The sequence below is a fragment of the Mizuhopecten yessoensis genome, unplaced genomic scaffold, assembly GCF_002113885.1.
Source record: "Mizuhopecten yessoensis strain PY_sf001 unplaced genomic scaffold, ASM211388v2 scaffold716333, whole genome shotgun sequence".
In the NCBI taxonomy this organism is placed as follows: Eukaryota; Metazoa; Mollusca; class Bivalvia; order Pectinida; family Pectinidae; genus Mizuhopecten; species Mizuhopecten yessoensis.
Window position 1 is genome coordinate 508,033 of NW_018480064.1, and position 24,192 is coordinate 532,224.

A 24,192-nucleotide genomic window follows, 5' to 3' on the forward strand; every position below is an offset into this window, starting at 1 on the left:
TAGTTTGTGTAGGTCCTTCATCGATCCATAAAGACCGCATATATCTCATATTAGTATGTAGAGATTTCACATTATTATAGTTCCAATACGGTTTCAAATAATGTCTGTACCGTTTTGTAGGAAACGATAATTTTGCAGCAAGTCATTATTTTAGCAATCTCAGCGATAACAGCCGGAACTTGTATTTGTTATCTTATCGTTGTTTATATGTGTTTATGTGTTCCTCCGTTACTTTTTTCCAGTTAATAGCCGAATCTAGCAATGGATAATCACGTTTATGACAATTCATTCGAAATGTAAGCTGTATCGGTCGGTGGTCAGACATATTTAGAAAATGGTCACCACATATATGACAGGAATCTACAAGGTCGATATTGGATTTTTCGACAAGTATATGGTCGATCATAGATACGTGATCACCAATCACCAGATATGTATGTGTAATTTGGCCCACCTGACCAGCTTTGGGAGTTAGCAGATATCAAATGATGATCTTGTATAATTTTTTCTATAATAAGTCCCCTCTCATTCGCTACACTATGGTTTTTCATACCATAACTTTTTGACAAGTGAGCATTAAAATCGCCCATTACCAGTTATAATTAGCAATGAGCTAGGTCTCTGTGCTAACAGGTTACCTCCAATTGGCAATTATACTATTAAACAATCGATCTACCTGTACACATGGAAGAAGAGCCAACAGTACAAAAGCGAAAAATTATAAAACTTCCATAGTAGTCAATTACCACAAAGCAGAATGTACCGGGCAATCATTGTCATAAATGACGATGTCGAAAGAAATCGAGACATTGATTCCTATATAATTAAGTAAATGCTGTACTCTAGATCTTAATTAGTAGTGACACAGAATATCCTTCAATTGTGTAAGGCAGACCATTTCTGGCATTTTAAAGGAAAAAATATTAACCTCACGAAAGAAATCGCGCTTTACTTTGAGATGACAGTTCAAGGGACGCAACTCTTATTTATACATCTATTGTTGCACACAACAAACGGTAGACTATCCAAAAAATAACCCTTAAAATTTGATCACTTTGATGTCTGATTCGAAACTAGATGGAGATAAGCTAATAGTAAAATGCAGTTTTTTTGCAGTCATTCTTCATAAAAATCCGGCTTAACTAACAGATTTGCAACTAAATATATGGGATCAAAGATATCACTAGACTATATTTTGGTATAGTTTTAACAAAATTCAACCGCATTGATGAACTTTTTCAGACAAACGCAATATCAATCCAAATTTCGAATTCCCAAGAACAGGTGAAATTTTGCATGTTTCTACGAGTGCAGACGGTTTGGGTTGCCTAAAACCACGGACTTAGATAATCTAATTCCGTGTAAAGGCACAGAGAATCATACCGAATTCCGAAGATGTATATTTTTTTTTGTGACAACATACATTCAATGCATAACATATACGTATAGACAATACTAGTATCCCGGTCTCTGTCTGAACATGTGTGGATTGACAGTAAGGTTGTCGTTGCCAAAAAAAAAAAAAATAGTACAATGTGGAACCGGCACAAACAGCTCCAGTAGTCTCTCTGTTGTTCTATGCTATCCGTGGTATTTCTGATTTACACAAACATCCAATTCTTCAAACGTGTTCTTTCTGGTTTTCTTAATGTGTACTTTTCTGGATTTTTTTTCAATACCCTTGCAATACACCATGTATGCGTTCCCTACTAATATTTCTTCCGAGTTTTCTCTCTTTTCACAATAATATATACCTATCATTACAGTACTGTATGTAGTAGACAATTGTACTATGCGACCTTCTACAACTGAATCGCTGAATATCACTGAGAAGGATTTAAAACATAACTGCATTCCTAGAGTAAGTGTAAGTCATAGTTTCTCTACCTTCTGTACAGAATCAGTGTGTATATTTCTGAGTTAACTAGACCACATTTAATAGTTCATTAGTCGATTAAAGTTTTGTGCTTTGGCTTCGTCAGTGATACATCTGATGATACCCTGCTAGTGATACTTATATCAGCATGAAGCAATTACTGGCACTTCAGGTTTCTTTCCAAAAACGATTAAGGTATCATCGGTATCTGTATTATTCCTTTATCGTTTAATCCAAAAACCTCGTGACCTCAAAACAGTTTTTCACTTGCGTAGAGACGCAAAGGGGAGTTAACTCCAGAGTCAACCCGCACTTTGCAATATAATTATGGTTTGAATTTCATCTTTGTGTATTGTCATAATACATGTACATTGTCAATTTTCAATGAATGCATATGTATATTTAGGGGATAGTACGTTGTTTTGAGTGGAGATACTGTCGATTAGAGCACGATAATTGTTTTGAACTCGAGACCGATAGTTGACAGTCGACGGTGGAAAAAATTGAGTAATGTCTTGGTTTATACCTGGACACTGAATGTGGAATTAACTTACTTTCCTTCCAAATATCAAATGTAATGCTATAAAGTTAACGTTTTGGCACCAAACCAGCAAGCAGAATGGGAAATACTAGGGGGAAAGGGAAAACTAACTTCCATTCCCTTCTTATTCCTTAGCTGTTGTAGCATTTTTCGTGAAGAACATTTAGAATGGAGGTTCTTTGTCACAACAAAGTAGTACATATCTTTTATAATCAGGATTTCAAGACAGATAAATGATGACCATAAATTAAAAGTAGCAAAATTTGATTTTATTGCAAACGATATCTTCATATATAAAACAATAAAACAAATACAATATGAATACAACTCGTCAAAATTACTGTTCTGATAGATAGCGAGTACACAAAAACCTACGTAACAACAATAAATTATGTTTGTGTAAAAATACTTGGTACTTGAAAGAAACACACTGAGTAAAATGATGTACGTACGTAGGTAAAGTGATGGGATGAAATAAAAACAAATTGTTTTGCTTGCTCCTGTGCTGTGATATCAAAACATATATATAGGGAAGTCAGAAAGAGGCTGGTGGCTGAGAAAAAATAATTAAAGACGTTTTTAATTAGAAAATTTGGGAAAACATGCATTTTAAGACGTATGAGTTTTGAATCTGGATTTGAGGTCGACAAGAGTTATTTCCCTTTATGGCGACTGAGGCCTCCTCGTATAGGGGACATCCTAATCTTACGACTGAAAAACATGCACAATTTCCGTGTCCAGCACAGTGACCTCATTATCAAAGTGTTCAAATATTACCTCCTACTATAATATCAGGCGATCATCAATTGTGTCAGCATTCTTTTGCACACTCGTATCTATCCATGTAATGGACGGTTTACCCATCGCGAACGTTTCAAGGGAGATAACTCCTTCTTAACAACTATTAACAAAATTATAAAACTAAAGAACAATATAAAATGAAAATATTCTCAATGAAACAATAGCAAGGGCCTTCAAAATAAATTTTTCCGTTGATACATTTTGATATAGGTACAGAGGTATTTATACATTAATCAATAATTTTATTATTTCTTATTTCGAGATCTTTATCCAATATACACGTCTACCAGCCTCAAATACATCTACATCATCGGACCAAGTCTCTTCCATGTTTAAAAACCCATATTATTTAAAAGAACAATTTTAAACTTGAGTTGTGCTACTTTGTTCAGAATTATTTGTCAGTCAACAGGTCATGTTTCCACATCTAATGGAGTGTCCACGTCAATGACTCCAGATTCCGAAATGATTACATCTGAGTAAGGTTTGTCGCGGGCGTCCACATCGGCGTCAAGGTTTGCTATCTTTCTGACCACATTCATACCCTCCAGAATCTTCCCGAAAACAACATGCTTTCCGTCCAACCATTTGGTTGCTTTGCACGTGATGAAAAATTGGGATCCATTTGTGTCAACTCCTAAAACACAAATACGTGTATTTGTAATTAAAAGTTAATATAATTAACATTAATGATTGATAATAATAAAATTACTAATTGTTCAACTTCAAAGGTAATTATAATAACATCAATTTCACACTAACGCAAGGAAACGGAAATACCATTTGTACAAAGAGTTACCACAGTCTGGCCAAGTAAGATTAACCCAGAGGTCCCCAACGCTGACAATGTCTCAACACATGTATCTTAAGGGTATTTTAGAAATAAGGGTAAATAACAGAAGACATGGTATGTACCTGCGTTTGCCATGCTGACCCATCCAGCTCCATCGTGGGAAAGTTCAAAGTTCTCATCGGCGAAATATTTCCCGTAAATACTCTTACTTCCGGTTCCGTCACCCGCGGAGAAATCTCCACCTGGTTGTAGAAAACAATCGAATTAGTACATTCCTTCGATCAATTATTAAACAAGAAGAGCACGATAAATGTAAAATGTCAGTAAACAAGTCAATTTATCAAGCTTGATGTCTTGTTAATAAAAGCGTATATAGACAGATCAGCCGGTTCTCTTAGTGTTTTATTTTCTGATATCTAAACCCGAGGGGCCGATTGATTTAAATATGTTCTATTAAAATGCTTTGTTCCTATTGTTATTACGTCAAAAACAGTGTTAAGATATTCAGCACCAGAAAAAAAAATTAACCAAGCATTCAAGCATAATATGACGTCATCAAAATAATGACGTCAGAGAGAACGTACCTTGGATCATGAAGTCTTTAATCACACGGTGGAACTTGCTTCCTTTGTAGCCGTAACCATTAGCGTGACTGGCCAATTGGACGAAGTTCTCTGTTGTCAGGGGAACAGTATCTCCAAACAGACCGAATACGATCCGCCCAGCATCCTCGCCATCAATTGTGATGTCGAAATACACTTTATTCGTAATATTCAAGTCACCTCCCTGTGTAATGGGAAAAAACATCAGGATTACATTTACATAAAATAAAAAGAAGGCAAATCGTGTTTTTTTTTCTCTCCTTTGCAATTTATTCGAATAATTGCTTGAACCTGGATTGGAAAATTTGAGTTCTGTCCATCGTTTAATTGAAATATTTTTGCATGTGAATAATACTTTATTGATATAACAGACTTAAACATATCTCGTATTGATTCTATTTAATTAATTATATTAATTGAAAATAGCTTTTATGTGGTTGCCCATTGCTATATATGTTGGGCTTACTGGTCTCAATACGTATCTGGTATTTTTTATCATTAAAACTTGCTGTAGTCATGCATTGTGTCATAGTAAGAACTCGGCGTGAAGTTTACCAGCACCAAGCTAGAGAGATGATCATCCTCCAATGGTATTCACCGGCCAATGAGTCATGCAACAACAGTATACGGTTTAAAACGAGAGATGTTTTCTCTGGAAAAGACAGAGAGGGATACCAGGAGTTATCGTCGGAGACAGGAAAAACCAATGGATTACCAACCATTGAATCGTAAGAGTTCAAAAGTGTCTTCAGGAGTGATCACATAAAATAAGCATACATATCATCACGTGACTATTGTTGATCTATCGAGTAGAAATGAATAGGTTTAATAATAGCATCATACTGTAATCTTTATACCCCCCCCCCCCCCCCNCAACAGCTTTACACGTAGATGGTTAGTTTCTATCCGTTAACCTGTGTTGAGTTGTTTATGATCCCTACCCCGTACAGACCCCGCCTGACATACTCATTATACCGAGTTGCAGGATACACACCCACCGTTCACGCCTGACACACTCGTGATCATTAATTTGTAATAGTCTTCTCAACAGAAGGAACTAGCAAACTACCTTGTATACAGTGGGAGGAGTAAAATTATAATTACAATATCAACATTATTTCATCTTACTTAATCCTACATGTATATTACCAAATTGTGTGCACGTTTAAAAATAGATTGTACTTACAGTCCGGACATAAATATAAGTACACATGATGCCCTGACTGTTCACAGACAAAGGCGGGCCTGTAACTTACTTAACGCACTTGTGTGAAATACACGTGCACACATTTTTCTCACGCTACTCAGCATCTTTGCACGCGAAGACTGGCCACGTATACAACTATGTGTACCATCTCCTCCCTTGGGCACGACTTTCGAAATATAAACTGACTGGGTTTGGCATATTGAGGAAACGCAGCGAACAAGTTGAGGAGTAGCTCGTATGACATCAGTATTTTCATATATAAATATAAAATAGAAACCATAAAAGTGTTTAATTTCATTTGGCAGTAGATATGAAATATATCATCTATGTTGCAGATTTCCACAAGTTTGTGTTTACCTTCTTATTTATAAGGATTTATAAACATTTTTTATACGGCATTTTTTATATAGAATACTATATTCTTTAACAAACTTTTTTGTTCTTAAAAATGCACAACCAAATAGTTTGGACGTTACATAACGTCTACTGATATCAGAGTAACAAAACATTTTCAAAAAGTTTTAAACTTCACAATGTAAAGACAACATAACAATAGTTACCTGTACAAATTTCAGAAGGGTCAGTCCAACGACAACCAGCATTTGTAAGACGTCCATGATGTTCCACTTCAGACTTGAGAATATCAGCCTCTGCAGTGCCACGTAGAAGATCTAGAATGTGCCGAAAAGTAGAAACGTCTTGCCACGGGGTAAGCCGTAAAATAGACGAGGTCCTAACTTACGAAGGGGGTATGAGCCTTATGGGGGCCCACAAAGGGGGAAATATACGATAACACCAACACTGGAAGTGAATGTGCAAATACTAATTTTGACTTCCGTATTCTTGTTGACTCCGAAACTGTGCTGTTTGTAATATTTTGTTTGTTGGTGATTGTATAATCGTCAAATCTATACCGCCGCCCCTCCCTGCTATCGTCGAGGAGGCCCCCCGCCACGTTGTTGTTGTTGTTGTTGTCTGTAATTTCCCCCGCTACCTAATCGGGGCACCTCGATGTGGTCTTCTGTCGAGTAGTATATGTCGCTGGGGTACTTCCTGGCGTTCCTAAATATATATATTTATTTCACATGGAAAATCCATTACCGTAACGATAACCATCACCCGATTTACGAATGCATCGCAGTATATATGTAGACAGTTTAGTTTCATCGAGTGGCAGTGAGGTTAGCAGCACTACACACACACTATATATATATAGAAAACATAAGATTAACTAAAAACTAGCCGCTTTCACCCTTCACAGGGCTCTTCAGGTTTATTGCTGACAAATCCTGTGAAGGGGGAAAGCAGCTAGTTTTTTAGTCGGTCGTTGATCTTATTTTGTCTATATTTACCTCCTTCACATGGACATGTAATCCTTTTATATTATATATTATTTAGTAATATATATATATTATATACACACCGATACGTCTAAGGTATAACGTTATATACAAAGTTCCGTTATTGAGTATGCGTAAAACTAGCCCATTCAGTCACTGGAATTCTTGTTGCTGTTTCAACTAAATTCATATGTCTAATAATCTGCATCTCCTGGAATGTCTTTCTATATGAAACAGTAAGTTTTTGGAGTTCCCTATCAAGTCTGTTATATCTGGGTGGCTGCAGTCCAGTATTAACTGGAGTGTGTGGCCGCAATCAGCAAGTATGGCTTTGGCTGCATCTGTAGAGCCTAGCAGAGTTTTGGTAGGAGAAAAGTATTCCAACCTACATGCATCTAGTGCTTGTCATTTGACAAGATTGTCCGGGTCCGTTGAATCTCTATGACGTCTTCGAATTTTGTTGTGTCACCTTGCATGGTAAATAAGTAAGAATCGCACTACACATCCGGATTTGACGGAACGTCAGTCTGAATGATACTGTGACCATTGATGAGTCACGCTGAGCAGTCCTGGAAGAATTCACGGATCAGCTGATGATGGTCCACACTAAGGCATTGGCCTTATTTTATCCCCCGTCTTCAAGAAAGGTAAATTCACAGCCATCCCGTTATACGTAACCCAATGTTTCCAAATCTTTATTACAGGATTGAAGGTATCCCTAATAGAGTTTTGTTCTCTGTAGAAGGAGGACGTTGCTTGTACGTTGATATGTATCTAGTAGTGGCACTTGCACACCTTTCCCTGGGAATTTCTGTTAACGTGAATACTTGTACACCTTTCCCTGGGAATTTCTGTTAATGTGAATACTTGCACACCTTTCCCTGGGAATTTCTATTATCTCGACCACTTGTCCACCTTTCTCTGGGAATTTCTATTATCGTGACTGCCTTACTCCATCGAACTCGTTTCCGCTTCCGGTCAGTATTCTGGGATGCGACTGGCACCACCTTGGAACTTCCACATCCCATGTTTATCCCGGCAGAGTTAGATACAAGAAAAAAACATTTGGTGTGATAAACGAGACGATCACTAGGAAACACGTGTCTTCCCGAAATGCTTTATACTTTGCTACTATGACGTCATAATGTTGATGGCGTCATAGTTAAATTCTATTCTTAAAAGAAAACTTTCTTTCGTTTACTGTGAATCGCACCTGATGGGACAATATAAAAATACAAATAAGCATCACTGGGAAGTTTACCCAAGGGATACTATTATCAATTAACAAATAACACTGAAATAAACCTAGGTTCATGTAGTCATTCATCGCTATTATAGCTGATGTAGCGCCAAGCAGGATTTTTTTCATCAGAAAAATTAAGAAGACATAATCAATGATGTGCGGCAGCGTATCTTTAAGATCTTGTTTTAACGAAATTGTGTTGCATACCATCATAAATATTGAAGTGTTTCAAACCAAGAAAGAACACTTTCATGTTGGTTTGTAACTGTTTTACCCAATAGTGGAACAGTCATATTCGCGGAAGCACGACCTCGACACGAAAGGTCATGTTGGTTTCTAAAGCGTAAAATTGTGCAAGGGGCAAACTCAGGTGGTGGATAGGATCGCGCAGATGCAACTTTCGTGCTGATTCAGATATGTCACTTGTTGATCAAGATATGACTTACGTGCTGACCCAGATATGACTTACTCGCTGGCCCAGGTATGACACGTGCTGACCCAGGCATGACACGTACTGACCCAGGTATGACATGCGTGCTGACCCAGATATGACTTACGTGCTGACCCAGATTTGACTTACTCGCTCGCCCAGGTATGACACGTGCTGACCCAGATATGACTTACGTGCTGACCCAAATATGACTTACGTGCTGACCCAGATATGACTTACTCGCTGGCCCAGGTATGACACGTGCTGACCCAGGTATGACATGCGTGCTGACCCAGATATGACTTACTCGCTGGCCCAGGTATGACACGTGCTGACCCAGGTATGACACGTGCTGACCCAGGCTTGAGTTGGTCGGAGATCTTAATATATATTCTACAACAGGCTGAAGTAGTGCTAGGTGTAAAGCTGGACACCTCTCTAACGACCGGTACACAAAGCGTGTACCATGTATCCTAAAACAACCACCGGTATAGGCAATCAGAAATGGTAACGAGTTTTTAAAATTTATTGAAAGTAGACCTGAAATTAATTTTATATGTCTACAAGAAAAACATGGCTTGGAAATGACATCAATTTTTATGTTCCGGGTTTTTACCAACCAATACTAAAATACCGGCCAGATAATAAAGGCTCCCGTAGTTAAAGAAACGTCAGCACAAATATGGAGGTTGTGGGAGTCATCATAAAATTGCATGACAAATCCGTCAGTATCATTTATAACACCTGTAAAACTAATAAATTATAAGACTATACTGAACACAATACATACATCAATACGCCATATATATTGTGTGTCGATTTTAATAGTCATCATGCTTTATGGCGAAGATGACTTTATGGAGAGGAACCAGATGTGATTCAAAAGGAAAGGTCTTATATGAATATATTAATACCTCTAACATAACTTTTTTAATGAGGGATCTGGTACGAGAGTTGCTCTAGATATATCACCTATAGACCTAACAATGGTTACACCGCAGCGCATGCGTGATACTGAGGACAGTCGTTTTTAACCGGCTCCGCTAAAAAGTGCCTTTAAAGGTGTTTTAAGGACTTTTTTACCTGGATTTTTTAAGCAGTATTTGTTGTGTAAAGTATTTTATCGTCATATTGTGTGGATTCTGAAGTTTTAAAGTGTGTGCATACCTTATATCTCTGAAGGTGAAGCCTGAAGACTAACATACGAGAGGGTGAGTAGTCCTCACCAGGACAAAGTAATAGTACATTTTGGGAGCGAGCAAGGCTGGACATAGGGAAGCCCTGTGTCTGCTGAACTCAATTCCACATCGACTTAAACATTCAATATGCCATATTATAAACATTCCCAGGAGATAACCACACTAGACAATTGCCTTGATGAGTATGTGTCGGTCGTCCTGGGTCCCCAAGTGGTACGGGCTGAAACAAATACCAGTGTCCCACATATTTCCCCATCCACCCCGGCCAGAAAGAGAAACATTTCTTCTGAATCAGAATCATCTACTACCTATGTCGTCCAGCCTACTAAGAAAAAATTAAGAACTGGTTTAAATAAACAAACTTTGACAGTCAATAGTGAATCACCCCAATTGGTGCCTCCCACCCAAAACACAGGTGAAACAGCTACGGCTATTGCCCGGGTCGAATCTTTAGTGCTACAGTTGACAGACAATATGAGTAGCATGCATCTGCTTTTTACCAATAGACTTGATATGGTTGAAAACAACGTTACAGAAAGAGTGGCTACACTTGTTGACAGCAAAATTAAAACTGAAATGTCTAAAATGAAATCCGAAATCGACACCGGAGTGAAGCGCGAAGTCGAAAATTTAAGAGCCGAATTCGAAAGGAAAATGAAAGCACTAAAGGATTGTTGTTCATCGACACCAAATGCAAATAAAGAAACTGTGAAAAAAGACTTGACGTGTTTTGTATCGAATGAAATAAACAAGGTCAGAATGGAGGTCGACGACCAAATAAAAAACCTAAATGTTGATGTTCAGGGAGCGGTCGCGGGTTTACAAACAAGGCCAGATAACGAAAAAAACAATCGAAAAAACAATATCGTGATCAGAAATCTACCGGAATTACCGCAGGAACAGGGAACAGGATGGGCTGAATTTACAAAACAGAAAGTGAATGCAATGATCCGAGATGGCCTCAAGCTACCGGGTGTAAATATAACCCAAGCAGATCGTAAGCTAGCAAGGGGAGATCATCCCGGTGTCGTTATCGCTACCATTGAAACCCTAAACCAAAAACAGTCTGTTATGAGAAAAAAGCAAACCCTGAAATATTCGCGTAATTATCCGAGGGTATATATCGACAACGATATGTCGAAAAGCGAATTAGAAACACAGCGCTCTCTGCACACCGTTTTACGTGAAATCGGCAGGCACAATGACTACAAAGTGTACGGTAATAGGATTGTTAAGGTGAGGGAGGCCGACCGTGACGGTAACGGTAACACACACAATGACAGTACTAGTGCTAACGCGGGTGGATGGAGGACCGTACGGTCCAGACATTCAGCTAACCACGACGATGGTAACGCTCACCACCAGCGCGAATCTTTTCAACGACCCGAACAACGTCGCGATCAACGCTACAACCCTGATAGGCGATACCAAGGCGTAGATCAACACCGACATGCACACCGTCGCTAGGACAGTCTACGACTAGGTTGTTGGAATGTTAACGGCTGGTCTAGGCATGCAAATGAAAACTCTGATTTTAGAAATAAAGTAACGCGACATTCTGACACTGACATTATGTGTGTATGCGAAACGTTTCTCAAAGACGACGAGCAAATATCGATGGACGATTATCATTTTTTTGGTCACAATAGATCAAATCAACATAAGCGCGCTAAACGTGGTTCTGGTGGAGTTGGGTTTCTTGTGAAAAACTCTGTGTTACAGTGCTTTGATATATCCGATTTGAACAAGGAAAATGATGACGTCTACTGGATGAAATTAAAGGATAAATCGAATGAGTTCACTATGTGCCTTTGCGTGTGTTATTACTCCCCAGAAAACTCTAACCGTGCGTATGATCCAGATGTTGTTTATTCTGCCCTTCTTCACCAAGTACATATGTATCAAAACGAAGGTATAGTGTTCGTGTGTGGCGACTTCAACGCTAGGACGGGTGACCGTTCTGACTATATTGAAGGCATAGATCATATCCCACATAGGGAAGCAATGGATACCGTCGTCAATTCGTTTGGTGATCATTTCCTGGACTTCTGTGTTGATTCGAACATGTGTATGTTAAATGGCCGTCACAACTCCGATGGGAATAACTTCACTTGTATTTCTACAAAAGGGAGATCTGTAGTTGATTATATGCTCGTTCCCCATGACCATTTGACGTGTTTTACAGACTTTAAAGTGCTTACTATGTCTGACGTAATACATGACGCTGGCGGTATTGTCCCTACAGCTTACCCAGACCATTCCCTCCTAATTTGTACAGTGAACATACCTAATGATGGAGTAGGTTTGGACAACGTAAGCAATTTAGGCGACCGCGTTAATGTTCCCGTCACACGCAAACGGTACCATGCCAAGAAAGTTCCGAATGACTTTCTCATCGGAGATAAGTACACAGCGGATATAAACGCCACTATTCAACGCATTGAGAATCAGCTAATAAACGGCTCCACCGTTAACTCTGCGTACGATGAATTTGTAAGCTTTTTGCATCAAGAAATGGACAACTCGGGAATGCGTATATATAACAAATCTAAAGTGCGACCCAACCAGAAATCACTGTATAAACCGTACTGGGATCAATCACTACAAGACAAGTGGAATTCTGTGCGCGAAAAGGAACGCGATTGGCTTAAGTGCTTGGACATACACAAATCTACAAAAGCCCAGCTTAAGCGTGCTTTTTGTACAGAACGCAATATCTTTGATAAGCTACATAGAAAAATCAAAAGACAATATCAAGCGAAACAACTAAGGGATTTACAAAGTAAACTTGAACAACCGAACTCCAGGGATTTCTGGCGGGATATCGGTAAAATTGGGATTGTTAACGAGCGAACATCAACGATACCGTTGGAAGTCAAAGATAGTGAGGGTAACATAATTAGCGACACACGACTTGTACTAGAACGTTGGCGATCAGACTACGAAAGCCTTTATGCAACAGACGGATCTGAGAAATCATTTGATGACGCCCATCTCCGTTCGATACAAGAACATGTTACCAACAATACCGTGCCCATTAAACATAACTTTGACATCTCTGAACTAAACCTACCTATACAACGTCATGAGATCGCGGACGCCATATGGAGAAAAAAATCAAACAAAGCGACAGGAATAGATAGTATCCCGGCGGAAGTTTTAAAAAACAATGCTTGTATTGATATTATACACACTTTAATTACACATTGTTTTAACCACGGAGTTGTTCCGGATCAGTGGAAACAAGGAATCATTAATCCGATTGTGAAACCGAATTCTACGGAACATGGAAATCCGTTAACATACCGTGGCATAACTTTACTATCCGTACCTTGTAAGGTGTATTGTGATATTCTCAATCGTCGACTAAGCAATTGGCTTGAACAGCATAACATCCTTCACGACGCTCAAAATGGTTTTCGGAAAGATAGGAGTTGCCAGGAGCATGTATACTCTCTATATAATGTTGTAAAGAACAGGATTAACACGAAACAATCTACGCACTCATGTTTTATTGACCTACGTAAAGCGTTTGACACTGTTGATCGAGAGTGCTTGTGGTATAAACTTCTACAGACTGGAATTAAAGGTTCAATATACAACGCAGTCTTCGCACTCTACGACAACGTCACTTCCTGTGTACGCGTCAATAGCTTGCATACTGATTGGCTATCGGTGTCACGTGGTGTAAAACAGGGCTGTTTGGCTTCGCCGACATTATTCGCGATTTATATTAACGACCTGATTGAGGAATTAAATGCGTCTGGCCTTGGGCTTGATATTGACGGTGTTAGTCTTAGCGGTCTTTTTTACGCTGACGATATAGTGCTGATGACGTCATCAGAGGAACATCTCCAGTCGCTTTTAAATATAGTGTCATCTTGGTGCACTAGATGGCGACTGTCAGTTAACGCTGGGAAATCAAAGATAGTCCATTTCAGACCTTCTAATGTACCGCCAACTCAATTTCCATTTCGCTGTGACGGACACTCTTTAGAACGGATGGATCGCTATAAGTATTTGGGTCTCTGGTTTGACGATCATGCAAAAATGGATATAGCCGTGACGGAATTAGCGAAGTCTGCTAGTCGTGCGCTTGGATTACTCACTTCAAAGTTCTATTACGCGGGAGGAATGACATATTCTGTTTTCACTAAACTATATGAAAGCCTGGTCCAACCTATCCTTCTTTACTGCTCAGCGATATGGGGCCAGTGTGAGCAAAAACAGATAAACAAGGTTCAAAATCGCGCGATGAAAGTTTTTCTTGGTGCTACAAAAAACACATCCAACATTGGAGTGAAAGGCGATATGGGATGGTTATCTCTCCTCAGTAAACAGAGGACTGAAGTTTTTAAATTATACTGTCGTGTCGGATCTGCGGACCCTAATCGGCTTTTAAACAAAATACATGTGTGGTCTAAACGAAGACGTTACTCGTGGGAATCTCGTGTACTTAAACTTGGGAATAAATACAACATTGTTGACATTTTAGAATCCGGTACCAAACTTACTCCGTCGGCCATGAAAGTAATAAGGACAAAGATAAAACTAATAGACGAAAGTGAATGGTTTGGTAATCTCTGGAACGACCGCGGATTGGTAAACGGTAATAAGTTACGGACTTACCGGAAATTCAAAAAAGATTCAAAACCGGAGCATTATGTTCGACAATACATGCCTAGGCCTTACCGGAGCGTTCTGACCAAATTGCGATGTGGCAGTGCTGCCCTTATGATCGAGACTGGTCGTTTTAACAGTCCCCCGACCCCCCTTAATGAACGTTTTTGTCCATTTTGTCCACACACCGTGGAAACAGAAGTTCATTTTTTATGTGAATGTCCTATTTATAGTGACTTGCGTTTTATTCTGTTTTACCGTATGAGACAATTATGTGATACTTTTAATATCTGTGATAATGATGAAAAGTTTAATTTGTTGATGGACAATGTAGATATTCAATATTTCTTAGGCAAGACTGTATTTTTAATGTTCCGCAGGCGGAGAGTATTTTTATGAAATTTCTACCTATTTTAGTGGTTATTATTATTTATTAAATAGGTTATAATCTGTCTTAACACTTAAATGTACGTATATTGTTATTTTGGTTACAATATTTTACTTGTACATTATATCATTATATATTGCAACGTTAGTAGCTATTTTATACTGCACGACTAATTTCAAAGTGTGTATTATCGTTTATTAAGTGTCTCATAAGCCAGTAATGGCTGGATGTTAATATAGTTTTACCTGTATTTGTAATATATTGACTTATTTGATTTATGTATATTAACATGTGACACTATAATAAAATATTTTATTGATTGATTGATTGATTGATTGATTGATTGATTCATATCGGCTAAATGTTTATACAGTGTTTACGATGACAATTTGATAGCGATCACGATCCTATTATTATAAAATATAGATGTATGCCTACTATAACTTTTACAAATACAAAGCCCAAGTGGAATTTAGCAAAAGCTAACTGGGAGGGCTACACGTCATCCAATGCAAGGGAGATAACTCCAGCACTCCTAAGTGAAAATATAGAAACAAACCATGAAAAGCTCGTAAATGGTATTTTAAAAATTGCTACTGAGTGTATTCCTATTAAGCAGAAAAAGTATATTAATAGATCTACTGTACCGTGGTGGAACGGGGAGTGTTCACGTGTTGTACGTGATAAGCGCAGAGCTTATAATAAGGCACGAAGAAGTTTTAATCAAGAGTCATTTACAGGTTTACAGGCGGAAAAGGGACCACTCTAAAAAAGGTTATTAATGATACCAAAGAAAGTTACTGGATAGATTATTGTACCAATATAGAAACAGATAATTTTATGAACAAAGAATGGAGGGCGGTCAAAAATATGAGAAATATCAATACAAGTAAACAAATACCAGCTTTACTGGACACCTCTTATAATAACTGTGCCCGATACTATCACAAAATGTAATCTTTTTGAAGCATCTTTCTTATCAGTAAGTAAAACACCTAATTACAGACCTCAGTGTGGTGTTATTATTGCTGTGAACAAACGTCAACGAATGTCTTTTCATGCATCATAACGTGATGCTACCCAAAATGGAACATTTTCCCAATGTATGAGGCAGTATTTTTATTATTCGATACCATTAATTTGCAACTATATAGAAAGAAACTTTTCTTCATAGAAGTGTTTCAGTTGGGGTAGTGTCACGTTATAATTTTCAAGAAAAACAAAGGCAAAAATGACATTACATATCTACAACAAATTAGAATAACTCCAGAATTAAATATATAACCATATAGACTATACCGATATTGTAAAACGTGATGTCTTTAAACTATTCGACAGTTGATTGTGCTGACAATTAGAATTAACTCGTTAAAACCATATTTCCAATTGGGAAATATGATGGTGGTTGGATTCCATAGAAGACAAACCACTTCCAGCGATAAGTTCATTTAAACTGTTGATAGGTTCCTCTCAGCTGAAATAAACTTTAAACGCTATTTTCTAGTTCGTTTTACATACTTTCTTGGACATTATGCTTCAACCTGAAGTTTGGATTGTCCCTATATGTTGATGAAGATGAAGTTCAAGTTCAAGTTCTTTATTACCTTGGGTCGTTTGACCCATCGGTTTCAAAAGTAAGATATATTTACAATATCTACAGACAATACAATACAATACATGCAATACATACAATACAATACCAGCAATGTACAAACAGTATGGAGAGTGTAACAAATTAAGTTAATTCCGAGTAATGTTATTAATGTACATGCATATGCAGTGATTTTTAAGAGGTTAATTTGGGGCCTAATAAAGGCCCCTTCCGCAAGATAATTTTTGCTGTTTTTCCCAAAATCAATGCAAAACATCACTTAATTTCCCCAAATCATGATTTTTTGGTTTGTGGGTGATATTTTCCCAAATCAACAGGCACATGCCCCTGTAGAAAGGAAGTAGAAAAAAAATCACTGATATGGGTTCTTTTTAGTACAGTGCAAAGATACCTGAATGTCTATTAACATTCAAACCACATTTTTTATGACCTGTAAATGTTGTCTTTTGTGATTTAACTTAATAATACGTCTGGATATAGCGGTATTACATTATTTCAAAAGGTTAAATATTAGAAGGTAGATTGGGGTAAATGGTCGAAAAGGGCTGTTCCTGTGTATTTCATAACTGAAGGAAAACGATCTTACTACAATCTTAATTTACAATTTAGTCATTAAAATGTTTTATCTTGATTTTCATCACTGATTTTCTCTAACTGTTTTATTACCCGTACAAATTCACAGACAGGTTATGGACATTTATTAATGATTTCAGACTTGTTATAAATTTGTATTAACTATAACAAACATATTAGGATCATGTATTAATTGTTTCAGGCTGGTTATCACAGACATATATCAGGAACATTTTTTTATTATTTTTATTATCACAGACAGGCTATGGATCTTTAATTATATTGCTTCATATAAAATTGTTTTAACTGTTGTAGCTGGTTGCTACTCTCTAGGGTCGTTGGTACTCGTGAAGATCACTGAAAACACTGTGCTCGGTTCATCATTTATTTCATGGTCATTAAAAAAACCTCTTCATAGGGAAGAGGGTCTTAATCCAAGGGAAACAACCCGTACTGGTGTACACAGTGTGGTGACAAATAAAAGTAATCTGTGGCCTAGCAATCCAAAAAGTGAGAGATGTAAAATATTGATCATCTGTCCTCAATGAAGCCTCGCACGGGAGTCATTGTCTATTTGCGCGCAGTTCACTGCGCAGCCTCACACTGACCAATAACTGACCACTAAACAAAGTTATAAAAGTAGTATAACCACGGACTTAGATAACTAATCTAATTCCGTGGTATAACCCCTGACCCTCGTCAGACACTAAGGTTTACATGAAAGTTGAAAAATAAGCCACCATTTAGTATCTACTGTGACACGTGCATGTAATCATTACATTGCAATCAGTTATTATTATTACTAAATCCAACTAAAATAAATAATACATTGTCATTAGATAATGACACTGCTACATTACTATCACAGACATTAAGGAACATACTTATGTATTTGTTCTTTGTTCTATCAATATATTGTCATCCAAAAAAGTCTGCAGGTCCTGATGCAATTCACTCTAGGTTTATCAAAAGTGTATCTGAATCTCTTGTAAAGCCATTACATAATATTAATAAATAAGTGGAATCCGGTCAATTACCTAAAGTCTGGAAAAATGCCAATGTCACAGCTGTATACAAGGGGCAAAGGTGAGAGAAGTGGCCTATCAAACTAGAGACCTATTTCTATTACTCCTCTATTTAGTAAAATGCTTGAAAGAATTATGTTCAAATATCTGTTTAATTATCTTTCAAGAAATCATATAATTTCTAAGAACCAATCTGGATTCCTCCCCAAAGATTCTACAGTTAACCAGCTATTAGCAATATATGATTCAATTCTCAAGCAACTTGATAAAAGAAAAGAGGCCAGAATTGTGTTTTGTGATATTAGTAAGGCCCTTGATAGGGTCTGACATGATAGACTTGTGTACCAAGAAAAAAATTGGTATTGAAGGCAATTTTCTTAGTTGGCTTTCTAATTATTTAACTGATAGACAGCAAAGAGTAATAATTGATGGGTACAAGTCTACTTGGCGTACACTTATATATATATAGCTTACAGCCGGTGTCCCACAGGGCTCGGTCCACGGGCCATATTTATTTCTTTTATATATAAATGACACAGCAAAATGAAATTGAGTCAAATGTGAAATATTTTGCAGATGAAACCTCAATATTTGTATTTATAGAAAATGATAACAATGCTGAAATTTTAAACATTGATCTAAATAGGATATCTATCTGGGCTCATAGATGGGGTATACTATTTAATCCTAGTGAAACAGAAGGTCTTCTTATATCAAATAAATTAAATGCAGATGAAATGCATTCTAATCTCATATTTCTTATTAATTCTGTGGTAAATGAAAAAAAGCAAATATCTGGGTATTTTTTTAACAGCCATGGTTTGTGGTCTGATCACATGAATTTCATATATAATAATACATATAATAAGATGCATATATTTAGGTCACTCAAACACAAACTCGATAGGAAATCTCTATGATTGTAATTAGTGAACTCAAAAAACCATTTGTTCATCATGTCATAAACTAAAATAATGAAGATGTATGTGCTATTTTTTTTTCAAATATGAAGGGACTAGATCTTTTAACATAATATTATGTCAACTTCGAAATTGTGCAAGTCAGTTGAACTCTGATCATCCCCCTTGTATATGTGGTTATAATAATGAAGATGGGAGTCACTTCCTTCTGCATTGCCCTAGATACATGTCTGAAAGACAAAATATGCTAATATCTCTGTCTCATTTACAGCTTGACACCAATTTAAATTTAAACTCAAACTTGGACCTAACCTTTATGAACATCTAATGTTTAATGTTAATATACTGACCAAATGAAGTAGTATCCTTAGTGAATATCTTAATTCTGCTATTCGTGTTTGTGTTCAGAGATATATAGAATCAACCAACATATTTTGAATGTTATGTATGTATGTATGTAATATATATGTATGTATGTATGTATGTATGTATGTATGTATGTATGTATGTATGTATGTATGTATGTATGTATGTATGTATGTATGTATGTATGTATGTATGTATGTATGTATGTATGTATGTATGTATGTATGTATGTATGTATGTATGTATGTATGTATGTATGTATGTATGTATGTATGTATGTATGTATGTATGTATGTATGTATGTATGTATGTATGTATGTATGTATGTATGTATGTATGTATGTATGTATGTATGTATGTATGTATGTATGTATGTATGTATGTATGTATGTATGTATGTATGTATGTATGTATGTATGTATGTATGTATGTATGTATGTATGTATGTATGTATGTATGTATGTATGTATGTATGTATGTATGTATGTATGTATGTATGTATGTATGTATGTATGTATGTATGTATGTATGTATGTATGTATGTATGTATGTATGTATGTATGTATGTATGTATGTATGTATGTATGTATGTATGTATGTATGTATGTATGTATGTATGTATGTATGTATGTATGTATGTATGTATGTATGTATGTATGTATGTATGTATGTATGTATGTATGTATGTGTGTATGTATGTATGTATGTATGTATGTATGTATGTATGTATGCATGCATGCGTGTATGTATGTATGTATGTATGTATGTATGTATGTATGTATGCATGCATGCGTGTATGTATCGTGTCTCCTATCTTCATTGATACTATGTAAAGAGCCAAAATATTCTCGAACGAGTTCCCATTTCAGTAAGTTGACCCGAACGTCAATGTCATACAATAATGTATTAACTAGCACCATCTGCGGACGACAGTTCTAATCTTCAATGCTATGTTATTATTGTTCTATATTAGTAGAAAGTAAAATACTTTATTGATTTTGCATTAGAGAAGAGCGATTCTTTCTTTTGCCTCGATAAATCATGATTCACCCAGACTTGACCCTTGTCAATTGTGTTTCCCTACCACAAGACCAAACAAATGAATAATATGGGGGAGGCGTTATAATGCAGTTGGGTTGTCTGTCTGTCCATGTATCTATCTGACCATCTGTCTGTTGACAAAACGAATTTGTATAAAAATATGAATTGAAGAACATGTACTTCAACAATTTCAAAGATATTTAGTACATATTATGCTTTTATGGAGGGGCATGGAATTTTGAGAATATCAAATGGAGTTGGCTCCCGAATTTATGGAGTTATGTCCCTTTGTTCAAATAAATTGCTTGTACTACTTACCTGAAGTAATGCACCGATTTGATTGGTATTTATTACACAGAAGCATTACACCAAAATATAACAAGGGTACGCAAGCTTCCCGAATTTTGTAACAGGAGAAAGAGAAAAAACAAGGGCCAGACCGGGGTTCGAACCCAGGTCCCTCCGAACTCAAGACGGACGTTCTACCAATTGAGCTACCTGATCGCCAACCATCGACCCAGTCCAGTTCCACTACAGATCTAACATGCAATATAATTTATGGAGTTATGTCCCTTTGTTCAAATACATTGCTTGTACTACTTGTCTGAAGTAGTGCACCGGTTTTATTGGTATTTATTACACAAAAGTCTTACACCAAGATATAGCAAATGAAGTTATCATTAATTGTATGAGATGACGGTCATGCTACATGCACGGGAACTAAGTGTCTGGATCAAATCGTGGAATGGTTTATATCTCAACCTTGGGCTGGGACTGATGATTCCTTAGGATTTAGTCACTTGGTCATAACATGGAAATGGAAATGGTAGACACAGTCAATGATACAGTGTATTCATATGTTATTTCTGTATAAAATATGGATACACATAGGCTACCACAAATGCATTCAGGGTTCCACCTCGCCCCTAAGGACTTAGTCAAGGCTCCAAATATTGAAATACTGTACATACATTATTAGCAAGGCATTAAAGATAGTAAATTAATTTGGACAAACTCTGGATGATCACTGCAATGTAACACACACATACTACAGTCTCCCTGTCACAGTAATAACACATACACCATAAAGTCTCCCTGTCACAGCAATACCACATACATCCTTAAGTCTCCCTGTCACAGTAATACCACATACACCATAAAGTCTCCTTGTCACAGTAATACCACGTACATCCTTAAGTCTCCCTGTCACAGTAATACCACATACATCCTTAAGTCTCCCTATCACAGTAATACCACACACATCCTTAAATCTCCATGTCACAGAAATACCACATACATCATTAAGTCTCCCTATCACAGTAATACCACATACATCATTAAGTCTTTATTAAGAAAAGTGTTTCATGCCTTGTTATCCACCAAGAATAGATGATTTTTTTTCAATTCCAACATTAAATTAAAAAAGAAATTAAACACACAAACCATATATGCAAAAAGTACAACACCATATTCAAGTATAAAAACGACGTAGGAAGCGAGTTCATAAATAGATTATTCTGAGACTTGTGATATATCTCTTGACAAGCCAATAAAACTGCCACTTTTTTGACGACACAGTCCCCTTAGATTAGATCCTAAGGGCTTTTCTCACCTCCACTAGAGTAGCGACCAACACATCACACCTACTAGTAGTATTTTGTCGACGACCATTTACACCTCTCGTGTGTGTTCGGTTGGGACGCAACCGTAATTCTCGCCCACAGTCGATGGAGCTTTTACAGCTGTCTGACTTAATGCTGAACTTCACACTCGAGTGAAATCCATACTGTGGTTTATTGGTTTCAGGAAAAATGTTTGAACTGTTTCTTGTCGCGTCAGCGCGTGCTTTTGCAGTGGTAGTGGTAATGGTCTAATTTTGGATCTGGTCTGTTCACAGACAATACTACACACAGTTCAGTTACACAGGTGCCGTCAGGGCAGTGTCTGTGTCCCATCCCTAATCCTTTAACTCATTCACCCCTCAAGACATCTGAACTCCTCCAATTCAAAGGTTGGAATAGTTCATTATGGAATTTCAGGGCTGAATGAGTCTTGGCGCAAAGGTGATTAACATTATTATTTTTCTGGAATATTTTGATATATACAAACTACTTATAAAATATTGAGTAGTATTTCTGAATAATAATGATGATACTATAGTACATTAATTTCAATTGGAATCTGTTAAACTTGTCGGCACTGATGTAATGATATTTCGTATTGTTGACCTATTTTATTGGAAGTCATTTGGAGTTGTAATAAGTGGTATAAGCTGGACTCGCCAGTGGTATTCGTTTTCGTTCCTTTTGTAAATGAGGATTGTGCTGTATCTCGGCTAGGGTCTACACATTTACAAATTTAGATCAGAAATGCTCAAAACGCACTTGAAACGACAACAAAAGTTTGAGAGAAGTGCCCCTTTCGCGTATCCGGTCCAACTGGGTTTTTTTTCGGTTTGTAAATGTAACATTTTCGGATATAAATCCTAGCAGACCTGTAATGATGATTTATGCTACTTTTTCTAGAATACTATTGATATATACAAACTACTAATAACGTATTGAGTAGTATTTTTGAATACTATTAATATAGTACATAACTGTTAATTGGAATCTGACTGTTAATCTTGTCAATCCATCTTGTAAGGTTTTGTCAAGACTCGCCTGAAAGAAGCATCAGATATAACTAGGCCCTAACTAATTTAATAAACGAACAACTTTGGTCCAACCGGTTCAACCGTTTTGGGCCGCGATAAACAAATGCGGCCAAAGTGTCACGAATGCAGGGACATGTCACAGGCTATATAAGTGCAGATATATTTAATAAAGTAATTACATTATATTATGTGCTGTAACGCCTACTGAAATATGTCATCAGTAATAGCACGTGACATGTCCTTATAGTCACAATTCCCACGTTGATTTTAGTCAGCTGAAATGCGGGTACTTTCTATGTTTTTGATGTTTTCTATAAAATATCCAACGCTTCTATTTTCATTGGTATATAAAAGCAATATTGATCTCAAGCGATTGTAGTGTCGTAGACAAAGCTTTTGAATAAAGAATAAATTTTAAAAAAAAACACGAAATAATGCAGAAAAGAGTTTGTAGTACACATTGTCATAAGACTGTTTCTATATCGATCCAATATTTGTAACATTTAATTCGTCATGTCATTTCACGTAAAAATACAAGTATTTCCTTCTACGTTATTAGGCAGGTACACAAGCATATCTCTGTCACAGTGCAATCTGATTCAAATAAAAACCTCACTTCACCCGACTAGGGTATGTCAAATGTTCTCGAAATTCTTAGTGTGGTATATATTGAAAAACGTATTAAACATGTGGCCCAGACTAGGTGTTAGTAACAAACTGCAGTGTATCATAGAGACAAGTGAATCGCAAATTTAATGTGTATTGTTTAATAACAGAAGAATGTACACATAGGTTCATACACCCACAATACACCCACATTGTGTATCACAGTCTTAATGAAAAAAGGCACCTAGTCACACACCCCATTGACATACACCCAGTCACACCAGGATCACATAGTGTATCACAGTCTTAATGAAAAAAGGCACCTAGTCACCCCCCCCCCCCCCCCCCCCCCC

At 36.9% G+C, this 24,192-nt stretch overlaps 1 protein-coding gene across 1 annotated transcript; it reads right to left on the bottom strand.

The window, feature by feature from the left end:
• Positions 1 to 2,664: 2,664 nt before the first annotated feature.
• On the bottom strand, positions 2,665 to 6,696 carry LOC110443224 (peptidyl-prolyl cis-trans isomerase B-like). Its single transcript, XM_021487297.1, has 4 exons — positions 6,381 to 6,696; positions 4,596 to 4,797; positions 4,134 to 4,253; positions 2,665 to 3,855 (listed from the first exon to the last, which is right to left on the bottom strand). Exons 1-4 carry the CDS (start codon positions 6,435 to 6,437, stop codon positions 3,632 to 3,634), a joined length of 603 nt encoding a protein of 200 aa, XP_021342972.1. The 5' UTR covers positions 6,438 to 6,696; the 3' UTR covers positions 2,665 to 3,631.
• Positions 6,697 to 24,192: the final 17,496 nt, after the last annotated feature.

Excerpts from the sequence above, each read along its gene's own strand:
- LOC110443224 (XM_021487297.1), bottom strand. The coding sequence starts at position 6,437 with ATGGACGTCTTACAAATGCTGGTTGTCGTTGGACTGACCCTTCTGAAA. Across the intron at positions 4,798-6,380 it reads CCCTTCTGAAATTTGTACAG|GGAGGTGACTTGAATATTAC; the intron begins GTAACTATTGTT and ends CCCATTACACAG. Across the intron at positions 3,856-4,133 it reads GGTCAGCATGGCAAACGCAG|GAGTTGACACAAATGGATCC; the intron begins GTACATACCATG and ends TTTGTGTTTTAG.